The following is a 24,305-nucleotide window of genomic DNA, read 5'->3' as shown; positions in this document are numbered from 1 at the left end:
CTTGAGCAACAAGTGTCAGGAGCTCCACGATTTTTAATTTTCCTGTCCACTGTGTAAAGAAGCAAGTCCCTTTGGCCCTTATTAGTGCTATTATGGGGGTGGGGGAGAGGACCACGGTAAGTATTCAACTACAGGTTTAATGACAATTCTAAACCTCATTCGAACCAGAAAAAGCAGAGTTTTGGTAAGCTCCACAGGGTCTTATCTAAGGGGCACACCAGGAAAAGCCCCCGAGAAGCGGGGGAGACTGTTGACCACAAGGGCTATTAGAGGTGTCATATCAGGAGCGTACGTTTGCTCATGACTGTGGGCTGCTAGCCAGGACACGTGATTGCCCCAAGTAGCTAGTGTCACTTGAAGGCCCCACAGGTCACTCGGCCAACAAAATGGATGACGAGGCAGTAATACCACGGGGTAACTTAGCCAGACTCTCAACAATACCTTGCAGTTGAGCCATAAGGAAAGGCAAGGGATTAAACTAAATTTTACGATAGTGTCGTGAAGTGGGAGAGAGAGGAAGAGAGAAAAATGTGATCAAGGTAGGATACCCAGAGGGCTACAAGGATGCCAAGATGATCTGACTTAAAATGGAGAGGTGGGGAAGGCTGGTGTTCGTTTTATCATTATTCTTTAAACTGCACATATATGTGTTTATATCCTGCTTTGTATGTATGATATATTTTAAAGTAAAGAGATAAAGTTAACTCCCTCCCATAAATGAAGACCCAGTGTCTGAAAGAAATTGGGAACTAAAGACAGTTGCCCAAATAAAGCCAATAGACCTTCAGTGAAAATTTTTAAAAGAAACCATAGAACCAGTACAGATGTCAATCTCTCTGTCCCCCCACCACTTCCTCCTCCCCACTCCCCTCTCCCCTTTCTCCTCTCTCCTCTCTCCTACTTTATCTTTCTGCCTTCACTGGTAAAATTTTCGCTGACTGGAGAACAACTGTGGGAGTGAGGAGCATTAGGACTTATCCACGAATTACATCGGAGAGAAAATAAGTCCCCTGTGCCCCCCATCCTGCTGGCCAAGGCAGGAGTGATTAAGCACTTTCTTTCTTTCTTTCTTTCTTTCTTTCTTTCTTTCTTTCTTTCTTTCTTTCTTTCTTTCTTTCTTTCTTTCTTTCTTTGTAGGAGAGGAAGAAGCAGGCTCATAGCGGAGGAGCCTGATGTGGGGCTCGATCCCAGAACGCTGGGATCACGCCCTGAGCCGAAGGCAGATGCTTAACGACTGCGCCACCCAGGCGCCCCATAAGCACACTTTCTTTCCCAGAGTTGAAAGATGAAAAATAATTTGTACTCTCTGGAAGCTGTTGTTCCAACACAAGGTAGCCATTGAACAGAAGCCTGTTTAACATCAGAATGTATTCAGCGGGGCTGTTGGACCGCGATGTGCAGTGAGCACCTTGCCCTGTCCTCTGCCTGCCTTACCCTGTGTTGCTGCCCATGCTAGGGCTCTCCATTAGGCTCAGTGCACCAGCTCACTATTTCTTATTTTGCTTCACTCTTTACTTCACTCTTTGCTTCACTCTGCCTCAAATAGCTCATTTTTTCTTGAGCCCTAGCTTAGCCAAGTTCCCTATATTTGGTTCCTTTGATCTTTCTGTTAAAATCCATCTCCTCCTCTAATTATTTTCTGTTCCACCTCTTTGAACCCCTTCCAGTTGCCTCCATGTCTCAAGAAGCCAGGTGTTATATTAAGGATCTGGATGAGGTTCAGGCAGAATCAGGTAGATGCAGCTGCTTGCCCCCAGGTCACTTGTTGCCTCCTCTGTAAGCAGCAAAGATAGTTTACTAAAGGCACGTGACATTCCAGAGCAGTGAGCACCGCGCTGCACATGGCAGGTGCTCAGGAAGTAATTACAGAATGGAGAAAATGATTGGGCTCTCTTTTAAATGGGCTAGGTATATTCGAACTTATACTTAATTTGCTTCCCCATCCCACCCTCAGCCCAGGTCTCTTTCTGCTCTCAGGTTTTTCTTTCTCTTCTCATGGTTATTTCATAGCTTATTTCTTCGGTGCTTTACATATTTTTAAATTAAATTTCCTTATGTTTCCTGCTTATATATTTAACTTCATTAGTTTAATTCATGTCATAAGATTTTGCTAATAACCTTGTTTACCAAATTAGCATTATTTATAAGTTATTCCATTTTACCCCTTTCTTTAAGTAACTGATAATCATTTTTTGTATTGTCTTATATTTAATTTCTGTTTATTAGGTAGACTTTGCTTCTATATTTGTTAATTTCAGTGCTTTTCTAATTAGCCACAGTACAAGAGTCATCATATCCCGTGATTCCAACACAGGCTTGGGTCAAGAAAAAAGACCATTGTCTTCAAATGATATGATGTCTGAGGTTTGCTTCAAAATAATCTAGGGGAAGTGGGGGAGTATGGAGGGTTATAGGGGAAATAAGATTGACATGGGTTGATAGTTGTCAGAGCTGGGTGATGGGTACGTAAGGATTCATTATACTATTCAATTATGTAAATGTTTGAAGTGTTTCCATAATAAAAATTTATTGTTAAAAAAACAAAAGAATATAGAGAGATATAGAATCGATCCTATGAATTATCTTAGGACTCCAGCTGTCCTTGTCATTGTCATTTATTGGTTCAGCCATTCCTCTAAATTCACTGTGAAGTTTAGCACTTGCTTTCTCCTCTTCCTTTCTTTGCAAACTCTCGTTCTCACCTGGGAGGTTTCATGGTGCTGGCGTGTGGCTTGTCCAGTGCCTCACATCCGCGATGCTTACCATCTGCACTTCTGCTCTGTCAGTAGCCTGCTATCCCTTGGCTGTATTTGAAATCATTTCTAAAATGATGCAGATCTCTGTGTGCAGACTGTCTAGCACTCAAGCTATGGCTTTCAGCCTATGTTTCCATACAGAATTCACTTTTTCTCAGCATCAGTCAAAACATAAAACTCATATATAATCCAGCCATTTCTGGTTTACAATCCTTCAGGTCCCTATCGATTTCAAGTTCAAATCCAAGCTTGGTATTTTTCATATCCAGCTCTTGCTTTCTTACCATTTCTAGCCTTTTCTCTACTATTCTCTTGCACATATTCACACTGTCTTTTCTCGTTACACCAAATTTCTTTTATTTGTAAGTAATAGACCATGCTTTCTTACACCTCCAAACTTTTGACCATACTATTCCCTGAGATTGGACTGTCCTTTCATCAGTTGGCCCCTGGGGAACTTATGCAATTTTTGTTTGCTCAGAACTCAATTTGAGCATCTCTCCTTGGGAAGCTTTCCTGAGCTGTCCACATTGGATTAAATGCTCCCTCCAGTATCTTTTTTCATAGTACTCTTTGACCGAGCCCACCCAAATACTTTGAAACCCAACTGAAATCATGGATATTCTTTCTTTCTTTTCTAAACTGTAAGCTCTTTGACCTCTTTCAACTCTTTCTCTCCAAAGTCTAACCCAGTCCCTGGCACATAGTAGGTATTTGAATGAATGAGTAATTGAGTGAGCAGAGGAATGGATAAATGAATGCTGTTATCTCCTTAAGGTAGCATCTCCCTACCCAACGGCCTTCTCCAGGGGTCTGGGTCAAAACTCTTGGTCCTGGGCAGTCCTTCCAGTCTTTGCCTCCTAACTGCCCTTTTTAACCCACTTGACCCGTCTGGTTCTAGCTGTAACTCAGTTGTCCCTGTTTCTGCTGAGTCCTTCCTATTTGGTGCTTCTTCCAGGTGACTGTTTCCCAGAGTGTGATACACAATAATTTTTAGGAGATACTCAGCCAAGTGTCTTTTGATAGTCTTGTATTTATATTCCTGTATATTTGAGGAGGGGGAAACGAGCACATATTACCTGTGATTTCACAGACAATATTGCTTGGGATGAAACAAATATAGGTAGTGCCATGGTAATCAACTTTACTGGACCTCACAGACCAGAGGCAAGGTGCTCAAACATAACCATCAATGTTCCAAGCCCTCAGTAGCTGAACCCTCGACCATGCCCATTAGAAGTATGGATAGCCAGGAGTAACACCAATAGGAAGGGAGTCCCAAACACTGAATTCCACAAGCACCTCTGTTTGTTATTCAGTGATGTACTGAAATGTCACTTCCTGAAGTAGCAGAGTATATGTACTCTTAAATGTGTTATATTTTACAGATGAAATAGTTAAGTATCTGTTGAGCTGTCCAACCACATCCTCATGCAAGTTCCGATTTTTAGTGTGTGTTAACACAGAAGCTAACAGATTTGTCTCATTGATGTGGATCCTCAGCTTTGTCTGAAACCATCAGTTAGGATATCTAGCTATTTGGATCAAAACGTGCCATTCCTCTCAATAAGAAACTTATTTTCAGCCATACATTTTATATGTCAATTTGACTTACTCTGTTTTTTTGTTTGGCACTCTTACTTTTCATTTTTACAAGTTTAATAACATTGTTTTTATAGGATTTACAATATTCCATCAAACCTAACATATCATTGATATGTAAAACACATTATTTTATGTGCTGCTAAGAATAGACATGTTGCTGATTATTTTTGAAAGTGGCTTAAAATTGATAAAATGCAGCATATGTACTTATTTTACAAGATAATAGTTATATTCCATTTATCATAATGATATGAAGTTTCTCTTTTGACTGGATTTAAAAATGAATTGATTTAAAGAAAAATATTATGTAAATAGGAGTAGAGGTGGACTATAGCATGGCAAAGTTCTTGAGGTGGCAACCTAGTGATTGTGACTTGGTCTGACTGCAGAGAACCAGATACTGCCTGTTGACCCCACCTGCGAGCTCAGGCCAGCCCCCCCTGCTCTCCAGCACTGTGCGCTCCTAAGGGAGAGCCTGTCTCCTCCACTGAGCATGGGAGAGGGATTTGGGCAATTACGCCTCTGCTCAGGTTGAGGAATGTGGCTATAACTCACCGAAGTCATTCTATGAGAGTGAAAAGAAATTCCTAAGAAATAGACTCATTACAGGTATTGAAATAATCTAGACTTGCCTTTATTTAAATTACAGCGTACTGAGAGGTTTCTATTTTGTTTGTTTTGTTTTTAACCAATTCTCCATGAAGGAGGAGAAAAGAGCATTTTAGCCTCTCTTGCTGAGTAATTTATTTACTAATAATGGCTGACTAAACATGAAACCGTTTCAGTGATTATTAAACTCCAGAATGGTCTGCTTTGTTTTTCATAATAAATTTACCAGTTATAATTATGAATGACTTGAAGCAAATTGTATTTCATTGACAAAATACAGAAGTGGCTAATTTCCTACTTCCAGAATGGAAGTGAAGAGAGAATCATTTCAGATGAGGTTGGGAAAAACTGCGAATGTTCTCTTGGAAAAATGCTCTGCTTTCGCACATCAGCTCCCTGACTGTTGCCGTGGATTTGTGTTCATGGTGCTTCCGGCTCCCACCCTGCACGAGGTCCAGCCCTCACTGCTGGGCACTATGTGACCATTTCCCTACCAGCCATGCAAAACCCTCTGATTTACTTGGTGCTTATTCTTGAAGGTTATTGTGAATCATTAGCCAGAATGCAATCGAGCAGGAGGTCACAAGTCATTCAGGCTCCACTGCTTGTACAGAGACTGTTTCTGCAAACCTAATTTTGAAGGTTTTAATGTAGCTGTAATTGAGAAGATAAATTGAACGCATATGCATATCCTAATAAAGGTATTCTTCAGAGTCAGCAAATAGTCACATCATACTAAGCATCAATGAACCTATTATAGAATAATAAAAAGGAAAGGTCTTATTATAGAAGATTATTTATAGGCTATTAGTTATTAGTGTAATTTTAAAAATATAAGCAGTAACAATTAGCAAAATTGATAGTATTGGAGATGCAGCTGTTTCCACTCACTGGTACTGATAATATTAGCAATAATTCTATATAGTAATGTCAACTGAAAGCTAAACCTCTTCCAAGTTCTTTGTTTATCCTTACGGGTGTTTTTATCAGATCATTGATACAGAATTTTATAAGAACTATTTCCTCATATTCATAAAGTTACATCATACACTAAATTTTGAAATTTATTCATAGATTGGAATACAATTATAAGTGTAATGTGGTCCAGTACCCTTTCTCCAAGCAGATATAGTGGTCAGAAAGTAAAATATAGGATAGGAGTTAAGATGGCGGAGCAGTAGGAGACACCGTTTTCAGCCGGTCCTCCGAGTCGAGCTGGATAGGTACCAGACCAGCCTAAACAACCACGGAACCAGCCTGAGACGCAGGAAGACGCATCTGGATCTCTACAAATGAACATCTCCAGCGCTGAGTATTGAGGTACGAAGCGGGGAGCCATGAAACTGTGCACAGATATCGGAAGATAAACGGAAGGGGGAGGGAGCCGCCGCGTTCGGGCGCCGGGAAGCGGTAGCCACTTGCACGGGAGAGCGGGCGGGGCTCGCGGACGGCACCCGCAAAACAGCAGACTGAGACCGTGAGCCGGGTGCGCGCGCCACCAGGCATCTCGCGGAACCCCGGAATCCCGGTGCGCTCACTGGATCCAGACTGAGACCGGGAGATCCGGGAGCGCGCGCGGGGCGGCTGGCGGCGTTAGAAACACAAAGGACAGAGACGCGCCGGCCCTGGAAGTGAGGGCTGGGACGCCGGGTGTGGGGCGCACATCCCGGACGCTGCAGGGTTGAGCAGCACCAACAGAAACAGAGTTAAAGTGGCCAGAACATTAGTAGAGAACGGGCCGCAATCCTTCTGTTCCGTGACAGAGGCTGAAATTTGGCCGCTGCTGCTCTGACTCTCAGAAGAGGCACAGCAAACCGCCAGGGAAAGCCGCCAGAGAACAAAAGCCTGGAAATACCGGCTCAGGGAGTGCCCATCCCCATCCCCCCTCGCAGGGGACGCCGAGACTCTACCCAAACAGGGTTGCCTGAGTATCGGCGCGGCAGGCCCCTCCCCCAGAACACAGAAGGCAGGCTGAAAAATCAAGAAGCCCACAACCCGAGGCGCCGGGGTGGCGCAGTCATTGAGCGCCTGCCTTCAGCTTAGGGCGTGATCCCGGCGTTCCGGAAAGGAGTCCCTCATCGGGCTCCTCCGCTGGGAGCCTGCTTCTTCCTCTCCCACTCCCCTGCTTCTGTTCCCTCTCTCGCTGGTTGGCTGCCACATAAATAAATAAATAAAATCTTTAAAGAAGAAGCCCACATCCCTAAGATCCCTATAAAACAAGGGGCACGGCCTGGGACCCAGTCAATAATTTGGGCTCTGGAAACCCCGCAACCTCTCTTCATCAGAATGACAAGAAGGAGAAGCCCCCCCCAGCAAAGAAAAGACAGTGAGTCTGTGGCCTCTGCCACAGAAATAATGGATATGGATGTAACCAAATTATCAGAAATGGAATTCAGAGTAACGATGGTCAAAATGATGAGTAGAATTGAAAAAACTATTAACGAAAAGGTTACTGAGAATATAGAATCCCTAAGGACAGAAATGAGAGCGAATCTGACAGAAATTAAAAATTCTATGAGCCAAATGCAGGCAAAACTAGAGGCTATGACGGCCAGGGTCGCAGAAGCAGAGGAACGGGTTAGTGAATTGGAGGATGGGTTAATAGAGGAAAAAATGAAAATAGAAGATGGTCTTAAAAAAATCCACGCCCACGAATGTAGGTTACGGGAGATTACTGACTCAATGAAACGATCCAATGTTAGAATCATCGGCATCCCCGAGGGGGTGGAGAAAAACAGAGGTCTAGAAGAGATATTTGAACAAATTGTAGCTGAAAACTTCCCTAATCTAGCAAGGGAAACAAACATTCGTGTCCAAGAGGCAGAGAGGACCCCTCCCAAGCTCAACCACGACAAACCTACGCCACGTCACGTCATAGTGCAATTCGCAAATATTAGATGCAAGGATACAGTATTGAAAGCGGCCAGGGCAAAGAAATTTCTCACGTACCAAGGCAAAAGCATCAGAATTACGTCAGACCTGTCTACACAGACCTGGAATGAGAGAAAGGGTTGGGGGAGCATATTTAAAGCTCTTTCAGAGAAAAACATGCAGCCAAGGATCCTTTATCCAGCAAGGCTGTCATTCAGAATTGATGGAGAAATAAAGACATTTCAGAATCGCCAGTCACTAACCAATTTTGTAACCACGAAACCAGCCCTACAGGAGATATTACGGGGGGTTCTATAAAAGTAAAAAGGCCCCAAGAGTGATACAGAACAGAAAGTCACAGCCAATACAAACAAAGACTTTACTGGCAACATGGCAACATTAAAATCATATCTCTCAGTAATCAGTCTTAATGTAAATGGTTTGAACCATCCCATAAAACGCCACAGGGTTGCAGATTGGATAAAAAGAAATGACCCATCCATTTGCTGTCTACAAGAGACTCATTTCGAACCCAAAGATGCATTCAGACTGAGAGTAAGGGGATGGAGTACCATCTTTCACGCAAATGGACCTCAAAAGAAAGCTGGGGTAGCAATTCTCATATCAGATAAATTGGATTTTAAACTACAGACTATAGTTAGAGATGCAGAAGGGCACTATATTATTCTTAAGGGAAGTATTCAACAAGTGGATATGACAATTATAAATATATATGCCCCCAACAGGGGAGCAGCAAGATACACAAGCCAACTCTTAACCAGAATAAAGAGACATATAAATAAAAATACATTAATAGTAGGGGACCTCAACACTCCACTCTCAGAAATAGACAGAACACCCTGGCAAAAACTAAGCAAAGAATCAAAGGCTTTGAATGCCATACTCGACGAGTTGGACCTCATAGATATATATAGAACACTACACCCCAGAACCAAAGAATACTCATTCTATTCTAATGCCCATGGAACATTCTCAAGAATAGACCATGTTCTGGGACACAAAACAGGTCTCAACCGATACCAAAAGATTGAAATTATCCCCTGCATATTCTCAGACCACAACGCTCTGAAATTGGAACTCAACCACAAGGAAAAATTTGGAAGAAACTCAAACACTTGGAGACTAAGAACCATCCTGCTCAGGAATGACTCGATAAACCAGGAAATCAAAAATCAAATTAAACAATTTATGGAGACCAATGAGAATGAAAATACAACAGTCCAAAACCTATGGGATACTGCAAAGGCAGTCCTAAGGGGGAAATACATAGCCATCCAAGCCTCACTCAAAAGAATAGAAAAATCTAAAATGCAGTTTTTATATTCTCACCTCAAGAAGCTGGAACAGCAACAGAGGGACAGGCCTAATCCACGCACGAGGAAGCAGTTGACCAAAATTAGAGCTGAAATCAATCAAGCAGAAACCAGAAGTACAGTAGAGCAGATCAACAGGACTAGAAGCTGGTTCTTTGAGAGAATCAATAAAATTGACAGACCACTGGCAAGACTTATCCAAAAGAAAAGAGAAAGGACCCAGATTATTAAAATTATGAATGAAAAAGGAGAGGTCACGACGAACACCATTGAAATTGGAAGGATTATTAGAAATTTTTATCAACAGCTATATGCCAATAAACTAAGCAATCTGGAAGAGATGGAATCCTTCCTGGAAACCTATAAACTACCAAGATTGAAACCGGAAGAAATTGATTCCTTAAACAGGCCAATTAATTATGAAGAAATTGAGTCAGTGATAAACAACCTTCCAAATAACAAAACTCCAGGCCCGGACGGTTTTCCTGGGGAATTCTACCAAACATTCAAAGAAGAAATAATACCTATTCTCCTAAAGCTATTTCAAAAAATAGAAACAGAAGGAAAGCTACCAAACTCATTCTATGAGGCCAATATTACCTTGATCCCCAAACCAGGCAAAGACCCCCTCAAAAAGGAGAATTACAGACCGATTTCCCTAATGAATATGGACGCCAAAATCCTCAACAAGATACTTGCTAATAGAATCCAACAGTACATTAAAAGGATTATCCATCACGATCAAGTGGGATTCATACCTGGGATGCAAGCGTGGTTCAATATTCGCAAATCAATCAGCGTGATACATCATATCAACAAGAAAAGACTCAGGAACCATATGATCCTCTCAATCGATGCCGAAAAAGCATTTGACAAAATACAGCATCCTTTCCTGATTAAAACCCTTCAGAGTGTAGGAATAGAAGGTACATTTCTCAATCTCATAAAAGCCATCTATGAAAAGCCTACTGCAAATATTATTCTCAATGGGGAAAAGCTGGAAGCCTTTCCCTTAAGATCAGGAACTCGACAAGGATGCCCACTCTCGCCACTATTATTCAACATAGTACTAGAAGTCCTTGCAACAGCAATCAGACGACAAAAAGGGATCAAAGGTATTCAAATTGGCAAAGAAGAAGTCAAAATGTCTCTCTTTGCAGATGACATGATACTCTATATGGAAAACCCAAAAGAAGCCACTCCCAAACTATTAGAAGTTATAGAGCAATTCAGTAACGTGGCGGGATACAAAATCAATGCTCAGAAATCAGTTGCATTTCTATACACGAATAACGAGACCGAAGAAAGAGAAATTAGGGAATCCATCCCATTTACAATAGCACCAAAAACCATACGTTACCTTGGAATTAACTTAACCAGAGACGTAAAGGACCTATATTCTAGAAACTATAAATCACTCTTGAAAGACATTGAGGAAGACATAAAAAGATGGAAAGATATTCCATGCTCATGGATCGGAAGAATTAACATAGTTAAAATGTCCATGCTACCCAGAGCAATCTACACTTTCAATGCTATCCCGATCAAAATACCGAGGACATTTTTCAAAGAACTGGAACAAATAGTCCTTAAATTTGTATGGAAACAGAAAAGGCCCCGAATCTCCAAGGAACTGTTGAAAAGGAAAAACAAAGCTGGGGGCATCACAATGCCGGATTTCGAGCTGTACTACAAAGCTGTGATCACAAAGACAGCATGGTACTGGCACAAAAACAGACACATAGACCAATGGAACAGAATAGAGAGCCCAGAAATGGACCCTCGGCTCTTTGGGCAACTAATATTTGATAAAGCAGGAAAAAACATCCGGTGGGAAAAAGACAGTCTCTTCAATAAATGGTGCTGGGAAAATTGGACAGCTACATGCAAAAGAATGAAACTTGACCACTCTCTCACACCATACACAAAAATAAACTCCAAATGGATGAAAGACCTCGATGTGAGACAGGAATCCATCAAAATTCTAGAGGAGAACATAGGCAGCAACCTCTACGACATCGGCCAAAGCAACCTTTTTCATGACACATCCCCAAAGGCAAGAGAAACAAAAGATAAAATGAATTTATGGGACTTCATCAAGATTAAAAGTTTCTGCACAGCCAAGGAAACAGTCAGAAAAACTAAGAGGCAGCCCACGGAATGGGAGAATATATTTGCAAATGACACTACAGATAAAGGACTGGTATCCAAGATCTACAAAGAACTTCTCAAACTCAATACACGAGAAACAAATAAACAAATCAAAAAATGGGCAGAAGATATGAACAGACACTTTTCCAATGAAGACATACAAATGGCTAACAGACACATGAAAAAATGTTCAAAATCATTAGCCATCAAGGAAATTCAAATCAAAACCACACTGAGATACCACCTTACGCCAGTTAGAATGGCAAAAATAGACAAGGCAAGAAACAACAATTGTTGGAGAGGATGTGGAGAAAGGGGATCCCTCCTACATTGTTGGTGGGAATGCAAGTTGGTACAGCCACTCTGGAAAACAGTGTGGAGGTCCCTTAAAAAGTTAAAAATTGAGCTACCCTATGATCCAGCCATTGCACTACTGGGTATTTACCCCAAAGATACAGACGTAGTGAAGAGAAGGGCCATATGCACCCCAATGTTCATAGCAGCAATGTCCACAATAGCTAAATCGTGGAAGGAGCCGAGATGCCCTTCAACAGATGACTGGATTAAGAAGTTGTGGTCCATACATACAATGGAATATTACTCAGCTATCAGAAAGAACGAGTTCTCAACATTTGCTACAACATGGACAGCACTGGAGGAGATAATGCTAAGTGAAATAAGTCAAGCAGAGAAAGACAACTATCATATGATTTCTCTCATCTATGGAACATAAGAACTAGGATGATCGGTAGGGGAAGAAAGGGATAAAGAAAGGGGGGGTAATCAGAAGGGGGAATGAAACATGAGAGACTATGGACTATGAGAAACAAACTGAGGACTTCAGAGGGGAGGGGGGTGGGGGAATGGGATAGACCGGTGATGGATAGTAAGGAGGGCACGTATTGCATGGTGCACTGGGTGTTATACACAACTAATGAATCATCGAGCCTTACATCGGAAACCTGGGATGTAGTGTATGGTGACTAACATAATATAATAAAAAATCATTAAAAAAAAAAAATAAAGTATATGAATGCAAAAAAAAAAAAAAAAAAAGAAAGTAAAATATATTTAGGAAATAGATTCGCTAAGATTTGGTGTCTTAGGTCAGGTTCTCTAGACGCGGAGCCGAGAGAGGGATTTGGATGCAGGTGATTTATTCAGAGAGAAATCTATAAGCAAGTGAGAGAAGCAGGATAGGGAAGGGGAAATGCCAAGCAGGATGTGGATCAGATGGTATGCTTGGCTTGATGAAGGCAGATGGATAAACTGCTCCATAGAGGATAGCTGTGAGCCTTTGTAGCCAATACTCACATCGGCGGGGGTGTAGGTGTGGTGACCAGGAACAGGGACCTGCTTGGAGCACTAAGAGCACTAAGTACATTTGGTGCTGGAGGCGGAGGGGCCAGGAAGAGGGGAACAAGGACGGCCCCCAGGTTTGTGGCATAGTGAATAGGCTGTGAATAGAACAAGTGAATAGATTCTTGTATGTAACAACAACACTCTCCTCATAATACCATCTAAGATTGCAGAAGAAATATGAAAAAATTTTCATTTTACAAATAAATAAATTTTCCTTTAGCTTTGACTTTGTAGGTGAAAAATACCAACTTCTTGGCATATTTGCATAGGATCGATTTTCTACTAAAGATACATAAACTTTAAAAAAGTGTTGTTTTTTTAGATCTTTCCCACTTATTCTGCTTCGTGTTGAAAATGAACCCAAACTGGTTCTAGTACTCTAACAATTGAAGACGCACCTAGCTATAGTCCCAATATTATGTTAGCTTTTAATGAAAATGTATCATGCATTGTTGTTGTGCATTCATCCTTTAGTCCAGAGGTCAGCAAACTATGGGTTGTGGGCCAGATCCAGCCTGCAGCCTGTTCTTATATGACCTAAGAGCTAAGAATGTTTACATTTTTAAACGGTTGCTTTCGGGGCGCCTGGGTGGTGCAGTCCTTAAGCTAAGTGTCTGCCTTCAGCTCAGGGTGTGATCCCAGAGTCCTGGGATCAAGCCCCACATCGGGCTCCTCCGCTGGGAGCCTGCTTCTTCCTCTCCCACTCCCCCTGCTTGTGTTCCCTCTCTCGCTGGCTGTCTCTCTCTCTGTCAAATAAATAAAATAAAATCTTTAAAATAAATAAATAAATAAATAAATAAATAAATAAATAAATAAATAAATAAATAAAGGGTTGCTTTAAAAAAAGCAGCAGACTATATGACCCACAAAGCCAAAAATATTTACTATTTAGCCCTTTACAGAAAATTTTGCTGACCCCTGCTTCAGTCCATTAAAACCCCGAACTTTTTTTCAGAAGTGTGCTGACCCAATCTGTATTTTGAAATAAAATCTGACAGTCAAAAACTTCAAACTAATAAGTGATTTATGGAACCAGAAAATTACTTATTTTTTAAAAGGACTCTTTTTTCTTTTTTTTTTTAAAGATTTTATTTGTTTATTTGACAGAGAGAGACAGCCAGTGAGAGAGGGAACACAATCAGAGGGAGTGGGAGAGGAAGAAGCAGGCTCATAGTGGTGGAGCCTGATGTGGGGCTCGATCCCAGGACTCCGGGATCACGCCCTGAGCCGAAGGCAGACGCTTAATGACTGAGCCACCCAGGCGCCCCTATGAAAGGAATCATCACAGAATTTATACAAATAAATTCTAGCTCATCTGAACAATTTTTAAAGATTTATTTATTTATTTTAGAGTGAGAGAGAGTGGCAGGGGGGCGGAGAGGTGAAGAGCAGAGGGAGAGGGAGAGAGAAACTCAAGCAGATATGGAGCTGAGTGCAGTGTCCCACCCCCAGCTAGATTTCATGACCCTGAGATCATGACCTGAGCTAAAACCAAGAGTGGGAGGCTTAACTGACTGCCACCCAGGCACCCCTGAACAATTGTTTTTAATTCTTCAACAAATTTAGAACCATTCCTTTTAAGTAAAATAAATATGATAATTTTTTTTGTTTCATAAAAATATTACTACCCATTTTGTGAGTATTGTAAAGAAATTTAAAAATCCAAATAGATACAAAGGTAGAAAATCACCTGCAATATTAACATCTGTCATTAACCACCGTTAACATGTGGCTACATCTTTTTCTAGGCGTGTAAACATTCAATTTTTCAAAATATGGATCACGTTGTATGTATGATAGTATATCCTCTTTTACTCATTTAATGTTATAATTTTCAAAAGCATCTTATTTGACTGCATTTATTCCACAGAATGAATGTGTCACAATTTATTTAAACATCTTACCATTTTTTGACATTTAGGTTGAAGCTAATTTTTCACTATTGTAAATGCCACAATGAGAGTCTTTACGCATAAATCTAGATCCTCAGCTCTGTGTCCTTAGGCTAGATTTTTAAAAGAGTAACTATTGTGTCCTCCCCCCCCCCATTCTGTTCCTTGTCTCTCTTACAAACTCGTTCTTCTTCTAGCTCTATAAATGATGGAGTTCCTTGGGGCTAGAAACTTGGCCTTCTCTTCTCATTCTCTCTGTCTGCAGAGGATGTCACCTGTACCCAAGCTTTCAAATACACAATCTCCCATATTTACATCTCCAGCCCCAGATCTCTCTTCTAAGCTCCAGACGCACATATCCAGATATCTACTTGTCATCTCCACTTGTATGTCTTTTACCATCTCACCTAGAAAATGTCCAAAAAGAATTCAGTATCTCCCCCCTTCTGCTCCCTTCCACACCTCCTTCCTTATTGCCCATTTCAGTAAAGGAACATCACCTTCCCACTCAATTGCTTATGATACGAAGCTGGAAACTATCGGTGACCTCTCTCTCCCTCACCACCTCCATCTATTCAGTCACCAGGTCTTGTTAATTCTCTCATCTAAATATATCTTTAATATTTCTATTTCTCTCCATCTCCACTACCCCCACCTAAGCCACATTTATCTCCTCCCTGGACTACATATTTGCTTCCTAGTGGGTCTCTTTACATCCACTCTGGTCCTGCTCTGTCCGCTCCCTTAATGCTCTGCCAAGGAGAACATTTTTAAAACTGTCTATCTGCTTTTACAGTCCTTAAGTGGCTGTTAGGATGAAGATCTTAATGGCAACCCCTTCTCTTGCCACTTCTCCCCTTACCCTCTTGCTTTGACCTAGTGGTTTCCTTGCAGCTACTCGATGGAGGTAAGCTTCTTCCAGCCTGAAAAGCTTTGCGTAGGGGGTTTCTTCTGCCCTGAACACCCTCCCTCTTCAGCTGACCGGTCCTGTTTCTGATGCGTCCCCCAACACGCATACTATTTACATGCTCTCTCAGCATCCTATGAGTCTACTTTGGGATACTTATGACAAATTGTAATCTAAATTGTGTATCTTTTTTTCTCTTGTAATGTCTGTTTCTCCACTAGATTGATGTTTCCTTGTGGGCAAGTAGTGTTCCTCTCTTTTCACCACAGTATCTCCCAGTGCCTCGCATGTAATAGGTGCTCAATAAACACTTGCGTTTTTAGTGGGTTATGGGGTATAAACTTTGGGAAGACATTTATCAAAGAATATTATCAAATAGTATTCCAGAAAGTTGGTATCAAACAACTTATAAGCTCACCAATAGTATATAACTGTTTGTTTGATCATACACATTCTGACACTGAGTATTATAGTTTTAAATAATTTTAAAATATTTTATAGGCAATATGTTACCTCATTATTATTGAAATTGCATTTCTTTGATTACTAGTGAATATGGACATTTTTCATATTCCCCCTTACCTTGAGTGATCATATAATTTATCATTTAAACTGGGACACTTTTGAGAGTGAAGAAAGGTGCTGTTCATACTTATGCCAGGACAACAGGTATAAAGCAGGACCATCCTATACAAGCCAGGATGATGGTTTCCCTAACTCTTCCATTTTCATGTAGTCTTAGAACTCTGGGCATCTAGAGCTGAGAGCAGAGGTCCAAGCGGTGATCCAGGGATAAATTAAAGATAAAAATGCTTTTCGTTCTGAATTTTACTGTGGACGCCTTTGTGCTGTGCTGTCCAGTGACTCAGTGACTTACTCTGGAACTCCCTGTCCCCACGCTGCTACTTCGTTTACCTCGCCTGCCTAACCCTCCAGACGTCTGACAATTTCATGCAACTCTCCTTTCCCGATAAGGCCGGTGGCCTAAAGAGCTGCAAGGGCTGCCTTGCCCACACACGCCGAGCTAGTCAGAGGCAGAGCCCAGGCTCTTGGAAGAGCTCCCTCCGGCTCCGCCAAGCCGCCTCCTTCTTCACGTTCAGATGCATTCCTCCTGCTCGCACGGCGCTGACGGTGCCAGCAGTTATTTTCTGATTTGATAACACTTCCAAAGTGATGTCGAGAAGTGACCAGAACAGAGTTTTTACTTCCTAGAGCATCCTGTGAGCGTGTTTCTCTTTGACAAGCCTCGCACGTCAAAGCACAAGGCCCAGAGTTGCGGAGGCAGTTTAGCTCGTCCTGGGGGCCTAATCAGTGCCTAGCACCTGTAATGCTTCCCTGAGCTCACTCAGTGAGTCTGCAAACTTCCCTGGCTTTTCCTAAATGTCCTTTTATGTAACGTAGGCCCTTCGATGAAGCCCAAAAATTAAATTCAGAGTTGCTTACAGACGTGCATTTTCAAGAATTGCCAGGAACTTAAGCAGAATAGAATATGATGACAGGGAACTTTTGGAAGAACAAAGACGAGAGTTTAAATAAGTTGAATTTTTGTCAGTGCCATCCAATCTGAGGTATGACTTTATCGGGAAAAGAATAGCAGCCTTCCTCTTCCAGTCTCGTCAACAGAAAACCAATTTCCTTCCAATAGAGCCTCTGCGTACTGTTGCGCAGCTTGTGCACTGCCTAACCCTAGGGGGCGCCATTTACATCACCACGTAGGCAAAACGTGCCAAATGGTCCCTCCTGGCAGTCTCCTGTGGTGCAGATAACAATCCACCTGGCACCGGACAGGGCACAATCTGTGTGGCCATATGTTGAGGTCCTGACTGACACCTCTGTGTGACTTTTCCCTGATAAAGAAAGACGCCGTCCCATGCTGCAGTCAGAGTTGCCTTATTCACCAATGCCTATCGACTTTTTAGAGTAATCTTCATTTCATACATTCACCTACTTTTTGTAAGCACTGTAGTATCTCTCAAGCCAAGTGTCCTGGTTTCAGGTTTAGAAAATAGGTCATTGGAGCTATCTTTTAAGGGCTGAGGTTGCCTAGATTTTGCCATTTCAATTTTATGGAGGAAAATGCAGGAAAGAAGTGCACTCTCATGGTTTTCTAGAGAATCAAAACATTTAAGATGTTAATGTATTTTAAAGAGATGTTTTCCATTAAGATAGAGTTCTGTAAATGAAAGAAAGAAAAAAATTACTTTCAGTGAATATAGGATCCATCTCCAAACTACCTAACCATACAGACTAAAAGTTAAGTCAACCATTGGCTCTACAGGAGAAATACCGGTGCATTCCACCTGCCTAATGGAGATGTAGACCTTGGTTTTGAATTAGTGGAGAAACCAATTTCTTATCTCCCAACAGGGAAGGTGATGAAACCATTGAGAGATATTTCTATACCATATTTCCCGTAGTATCTAGGATGAAATCCTAAGGGTCTTTAGGGTAGAAGAAGCGTGTTGATTCATTCACTTATTCATTTGTTCAATTAAATCTTCCTATTTGCTTAACACCGGGGTCATGCTGTCTAGCCCCATCGTCAGGAAACTGAGGTCCCAAAGTTGGTTAGAGACCAGGCTGGAAACTAAGCCCAGATGTTCTATATCCAGGACACTTGGCCCCACGGTGCTGTTAAGTATTCCCGTGTAGTTAAATTCAGGTGATGAAATGGGAGAGCATCTGTGTACTGCATGTGACTTGCATGTAATTCATGTAATAAAGATGAAATACAACCTCTTTGCCAGCTATTTCTTTATTACTCTAAATGCCACAACTTAGAGAAGGTTCAGCGTGAGGGGCAATCATTTCTGAATCAGTCTGGAAATTTTGTAAATAAACCTTTCTCCCAGCTATCTACACTCCTTATGATTTAAATAGTTCAGTCATGTCTTTTCTCACATGTTGCCCTGACAGATTAAAATTCTATAAATAGCACTGGCCTCTGAGAAACATGCTCTCATCCCTACCCTTTGAGTATTATTCTGGTTTTCTATTCAAGACAAAAATGAAAATCCCAATCTTATGATGGCTACCTTCTTAAAGGATTTGTTTCGGGGGGAACTTAAAGCATGTAGCTCATAACGATGTGAAATTTCCTTTTCTGAGGTGTCTGTGCTCTGCCTTTACACGAGGAAGGCTCCCAACTTGCTGCACATTGCTGAACTTGGTGACAGGCGAGGAGGTGGGGCGCATGTGAGCAGACGAGAGCAGCTGCTCTTGCCAGCTGCCTTCTGCTCCGCACAGACATAAATACTGCCCAAGGAGCCTCTGCAGGGCAGGAGACTGAGGACTCCTTTGCAGTTGCTAGAAGGAGACCCTTCCTGGCACTTTGCTTGGTAAATCGATCCATATGCATACAGGCCGAAGGGCATGGAGCCTTTCACTGAGTGACTAAGAGCCAAGATTCTGAAGCCAAGCTACCTGGGTCCAAATCCTGGCTATGCTGCCTAGCTTTCCCGCTTTTAGACATTAGGCAACTTACTGAGCCTTACTATTTTCAGCGTCCATACCTATAAATGGGGATACTAGTTTCTTCATAAGAGTTTTGGAGAATTAAATGAATTCAGTGTTATTATTAATAATTCCAGCAACAAATACGGACGAAGCTTCTAGTCCATTCCAGTTACCGTGAACAAAATAGAAATAGCTCCTCCTGTCACAGAATTTAGAGTATTTTTTCACAGTAGGAGCCCTGATCGATTTAAGGGTTAAAAAGTCAATGGTGACGTGTGGGCCGATTTTGTTTTTAATGAATTAGGATAGGATTTTACAAAACAAGGGTTTTAGGAAACTTTCACATATTTTTATATGTATGTGGGGCCTGGGTCTTGACATAAAATGGTTTTCTTGAGTCTAGCAGAGATTAAGCAGCAACCTCAATACAGCGTGTGTAATGAGTGCGGTGAGTGTCTCAGGAACATGGGCAACATACCTGATCCCTTTTGGGGGGCATAGAGAATCAGGAAGCCTTCCAGAAGGAAGTGACATTTAAGCCTAGACTTAAAGGATAATGAGAAATTTGCCAAAAGAAGGTGGGCGAGGTCGGACAGGAAGCAGTTCCTTTAGGAGCAATGAGGAGGTTTTGAGAAAGCCAGGAGAGACTGGCTCAGATTTGCATTTCAGAAAGGCACTCTGGCTGCCTGCAGACAATGGGCACAGGTAGTAGGAAGACCGTTCAGTAATTTCAGTACAGAGTGGTCTAGACTGGGGTGGGAGCAGTGAGTATTCGAGAGGGACAGGACTTGGTGATTGATGGCAGAAGGTGCTGGTGACACCCACTTGACTCACATCTCTAATGTCTAATGTACAAAGACTGCAGGGCACAAATCTAACTATAAGCCCCAAGCTTCTAACCTGAGAAAACAGTCCTATAAACAGGAAGACAGGGCCTTTCAATCACTTTCCAAATCATCTCTCCATCCTGCTGGACATATCTGTAGACTGTCGCCGGCCTAGGAATTGGCAGGGCCTCCTGTTCCAAAATGGGACAGTTCTTGGCAGGAGATGGAAAGCTGGAAACAGCATGGAAACTGGGCTAGCCAGGCACCTTGCATGAAAAGGAAAGAAAAAAAGGAAACCTGGTACTTTCCCATCTGATCCAGAATATCTGGTCAGAAAATAATTTAAAAGGACATATAATTCGAAGAGGTTTCTGTTTGGCGTTGAAATGCCATGCATTTTTGGCCGTGGATTTACCTTGCCAAATGTTTTTCTAAGGCCTTATTTTGCATTCCCCGAACACAGACCATCTGGGCAGCAGGGGGATGAGTCGGAGCCCAGGCGGGAGTCTGGGTGGGTGGCTAAGGAGGTCCTAATGTTTCAAAATCGGGACTGAGACCACAGCTCTTCTTCATCATCCCCAGCTGACCAGTACTTATCTGTCTGCCCGTGTCCTGCCACAGAGCAAGGAGCTCTTCCTGACCCAAACCTTGCCAAATCACAGAGTGATTTGAAAAGCAGCTATCTAGTGCCCAACACACAAGGTTTCCTACCCACATCTCTGAACACTCTCAGGATCACCTCCATCCCACAGGGGAGCAGCCAGCTGACCCAGTGCTTCACAGCAACCTCAAAATCGAACCATATTTGGAGCACAAGGCAGGCTGTTTACAGATGTTACCATAAAAGACATTTTAAATTATAATCAGCCCTGTTTTACAGAAGAGCTGTCAAGGGGCCAGACCAATGGCCCCTTTCCCTGTATTCATAGGATTGCTGCTTCCAGACAAGTTAAAAGATTACTTTATCTTCCCAGCTCAGGCCTACCCAGGACAGGAAAGAGTCACACTTCACTGAAGTCACTTAAACAGAGGGTCCTGCACCAAGTCCCAATTAGGACCTAGAAGAAATGTCAGGGTGGCAGCCACTCCCTGCTAAAGAATTCCAAGCATTCCCCTGTTCCTCCATCTGGAGGGTGCAATGCCAGGGCAGTGGCCTGATCCAGGCTTGAATTTACTAGGAATAATTAGTAACAGCCCAAATCTGGAAGTTCAGGGAAACTGGCTCTCCCCACTCTGTTGTAAAATTAAGTGCTGGTTTTTGATTTTGGTTTTTTTGTCTTTTTGAAATTTTTTAGCTTTATTGAGGTATAATTGACATATAAAATTGTAAATATTTAGAGCGTGTGCCATGGTTATTTGATACAAGCATACAATGTGAAAGGATTTCCCCTCCCCCAACTAGTTCCCACATCAATCACCTCAGAGTTTTGTGCCTGTGTGAGAGAACATTTAAGTTCCAAGTGTTGCTTTTCATGAGCACGAGAGAAGAGGGCATTTCTTTAGTTTACCAGTTCTTACAAGTCAGAACTGGGTGGTTCACAGGAAATTCTTAATCCTGAAAAGGTGTTCTATGACCCATCTGTGTTTTTCAAGTGTTGGTATCTTTCACTTCGTCGAACCTTGTTCCTAATTAGACGAGCTGCCAAACTCAGGGAACCAGTGTGTATTCTGAAAACGCCAGCATATGTTTCTTTGACTCGGTTTCCAGAAAATTTGAGGGCGTAGAGCCAGTGCACGTGCCAGGAGCAGGTCACCGGATACCCACCTCTTCCCCTCCTTTAAGGTCTCCTTTAAGGAGGTGGCCAAAGGGGCCTTTAGAGGTTCGCCTGAACCTTTGGAACAGATCCTCCTCCAAAATTCCAGGTTATCAGTTCCATCTTACACTTAACCCCTCCATTCCCCATACACACACCTCTCTGAGGTCATCCTCAGCGTGAGGCCGGGAGGGGGAAGGAAGCGTGAGCTAAAGCAACAGGTTCCGCCCACAGCCTGAACTTGGAAGAGGAGCCAGCAAGGCGACTGGAGCTGGGCGGTGGAGGGAGAGGAAGTGGCCGAGGAAGGTGGAAGGGAAATGATGGTGCATGACCACTGAGCACACGTCACTTCGGGCTCCCACATGGGCTAGTGTCTGTGCGCGTGTGTGTGGGGGGAGGTCCTTCACCGGATCACTCGGGGACTTCCGCGTGGGTTAGGATGCGCCACGCCCGCTTTGGGGTACAGGGAGGCTTAGGGTGGATAACGAGCCCCGGAAAGAGGGCTTGAGACGCGCCCAGAAAATATTAGTGCGTCTGCGGGTTAAAATCCACCACCCCTCCCCAGGGGCCGCCCCTGTTAATTGGCCGGGTCGACATCCCTAACGCCCCGTGCCCCCTTCCCTCGGCCTTTTCCCGACCTTTCCAACCCCATCCCCGCCCGGCCTCCCGCCCCAGCCTGCTGCCGCGAAAACCGGGAGAGCGGACTACGCCGCGCCCGGCAGCCTCTGGGCATGCTCGGTGGCGGGACCGGCTCCGCCGCCGGGAGGGCGCGTCCTCCCTCCCCCAGGGCGGCGGCGGCGCCTGCAGCTACTGCCGCCGCGCCCCGGCCCCGCACACCTTTGGGGGCGGCGAGAGCCATCTTCTCCGGCACAAGCTGAGAGCGCCCCCCACCCCAAGCCTTCCGGCGAGCCGAGGAGGGGCCGGTCAGGGAGGCGCGGAGGCGGGAGTGAGACCTCCGAGCTGCCTGCGGTTCCTTAGAAAGTAAAGCTCAGCTCGACAGCAGAGCCCTGCTCCCCGCCACCGGCGGGGGCGGGGCGAGGCGGGGCCGGGTGGGGGTGGTCTCGGCGCCCGGAATGAGGTGCGAATTCAGTAGCCGCCCACCCTCTTCTCGGTCCCGCCCCCAGGGAATTATAATTCCCTGGGAAAGTGTCTGGTTCTCGGAGAATTCTTGGGGCGGGGTGCAGGGGCGCGCCCGGCGCAAAATGGTTACAACAAAGTCCATGCGCGCCCCGGGGCCCCTCTTAAGGAAAGTGTCCGCGCTGATGGCTGGGCACCCCCTTTGCTAATTTGAGGGTTAGTTACTGAGAGGAAGTATGGTGGGGGGGGGTGGGCTAAGGGAAGCCTCAGGCTGGTGCCGGCTCCGGTTCCCAGGCCTCCTTGGGGGGCGCATCTCCGGCTAGGCGGGCGCGGGGCACTGGGCCGGGGTGCTGGCGGCGGGCGGCCGGGGGCCGGAGCATGCTCGGCCCGGCAGCTCACTCTCTGCCTCCTCCCCTCCTCCTCCCCCAGGATTACCGAGAGGATGGGATGGATCTAGGCAGTGACGCCGGCAGCAGCAGCAGCAGCAGCCGCGCCAGTTCGCAGTCCAACTCCACCAAAGTGACCCCTTGCTCCGAGTGCAAATCCTCGTCGTCGCCGGGGGGCAGTCTGGACTTGGTGTCTGCCCTGGAGGACTATGAGGAGCCCTTCCCGGTCTACCAGAAGAAGGTGATTGATGAGTGGGCGCCGGAGGAGGACGGGGAGGAGGAGGAAGAGGAAGACGAGCGCGACGAACGGGGGTACCGGGATGACCGCTGTCCGGCCCGGGAGCCGGGGGACGTGAGCGCCAGGACCCGCGGCGGCGGGGGCAAGGGCGCCACCACTGTCATGCCGCCTCCCGTGCCCAACGGCAACCTCCACCCGCACGACCCCCAGGACCTCAGGCACAATGGCAACGTGGTGGTGGTGGCCGGCCGGCCCAGCGGTTCACGGGGCTCCCGCCGGGCGGTCCAGAAGCCCCAGCCGACGCGGGGCCGACGCGGCGGCCGGGGCCCGGCAGCTGGGGTCCTCTGCCTTCAGCCCACCGACGGCGGGACGTGCGTCCCGGAGGAGCCCCCGGTGCCCCCTATGGACTGGGAGGCACTGGAGAAGCATCTGGCTGGACTGCAGTTCCGGGAGCAGGAGGTGCGGAACCAGGGCCAAGCAAGGACCAACTCCACCTCCGTAAGTTGGCCGGGGTGCGTGCCCACGCGCGCACACACGCGTACACACCCCGCGCACCGCCTGCACGCTCCCTCCTGGCGCTCCCACCCGCCTCCGGCCCCATTCATCCTTCCCCGAGGGTGGGGGCCGGGCCTAAGAGCCTGCCTTCTGCTCCCCTGGGGTACGGTTGCTCAGTCTGGGAGCTGTCTGGGTTTGCCCGCTGGGCGGAGAGGAGGGAGGGGCGGCCAGAGGGCAGCGGAAAGTCGGGTTAGTGGAACCGGCGACTCATTTTAATGGAATTACTTATGGAGACGAGGTTGTGAGTCACTTGCCTGAAAATAAATCCGGGGAGATCTTGGCACCGAAGCCAGTGCCCTGCGGGTGGTATTTCAAGTCGTCATAGTTGTGGCTTTGTCGACCGTGGTGGGTCTCCCTTCGTTACCACTCCTGTCTCGCCTATATATAGGCTGTCCCCGTGCACACGCTCACATTCGCCTGCCCACACCTCCGGTATGGCAGCAGGGTTTGTCACATCTCGCGTTTAAGCGGATGCTCCTGAATTTGAATGGGTGACGGCCCTCCTCTAAGACTTTGTTCCTTTCT

The 24,305-nt window shown here is 44.8% G+C and overlaps 1 protein-coding gene across 2 annotated transcripts; it reads left to right on the top strand.

Annotated features, from left to right (window-relative positions):
* The first annotated feature begins 22,321 nt into the window (after positions 1-22,321).
* Positions 22,322-24,297, top strand: LOC121104247 (schwannomin-interacting protein 1-like). 2 transcript variants are annotated; one of them, XM_040636632.1, is made up of 2 exons: positions 22,322-22,505; positions 23,031-24,297. In XM_040636632.1, the coding sequence occupies exon 2, from the start codon at positions 23,049-23,051 to the stop codon at positions 23,994-23,996; it is 948 nt and encodes a 315-aa protein (XP_040492566.1). In that variant the 5' UTR covers positions 22,322-22,505; positions 23,031-23,048; the 3' UTR covers positions 23,997-24,297. The 2 variants fall into 2 exon arrangements, with proteins under 2 accessions (XP_040492566.1, XP_040492564.1); XM_040636630.1 differs by lacking the exon at positions 22,322-22,505 and adding an exon at positions 22,630-22,817.
* The last annotated feature ends 8 nt before the right edge of the window (positions 24,298-24,305 follow it).

This window comes from Ursus maritimus, unplaced genomic scaffold (assembly GCF_017311325.1).
Source record: "Ursus maritimus isolate PB19 unplaced genomic scaffold, ASM1731132v1 scaffold_20, whole genome shotgun sequence".
In the NCBI taxonomy this organism is placed as follows: domain Eukaryota; kingdom Metazoa; phylum Chordata; class Mammalia; order Carnivora; family Ursidae; genus Ursus; species Ursus maritimus.
This window is presented reverse-complemented; position numbering and strand designations above follow the sequence as displayed.

What these genes read in the sequence shown, in the direction of transcription:
- LOC121104247 (XM_040636632.1), top strand. Translation starts at nt 23,049, where the DNA reads ATGGATCTAGGCAGTGACGCCGGCAGCAGCAGCAGCAGCAGCCGCGCC.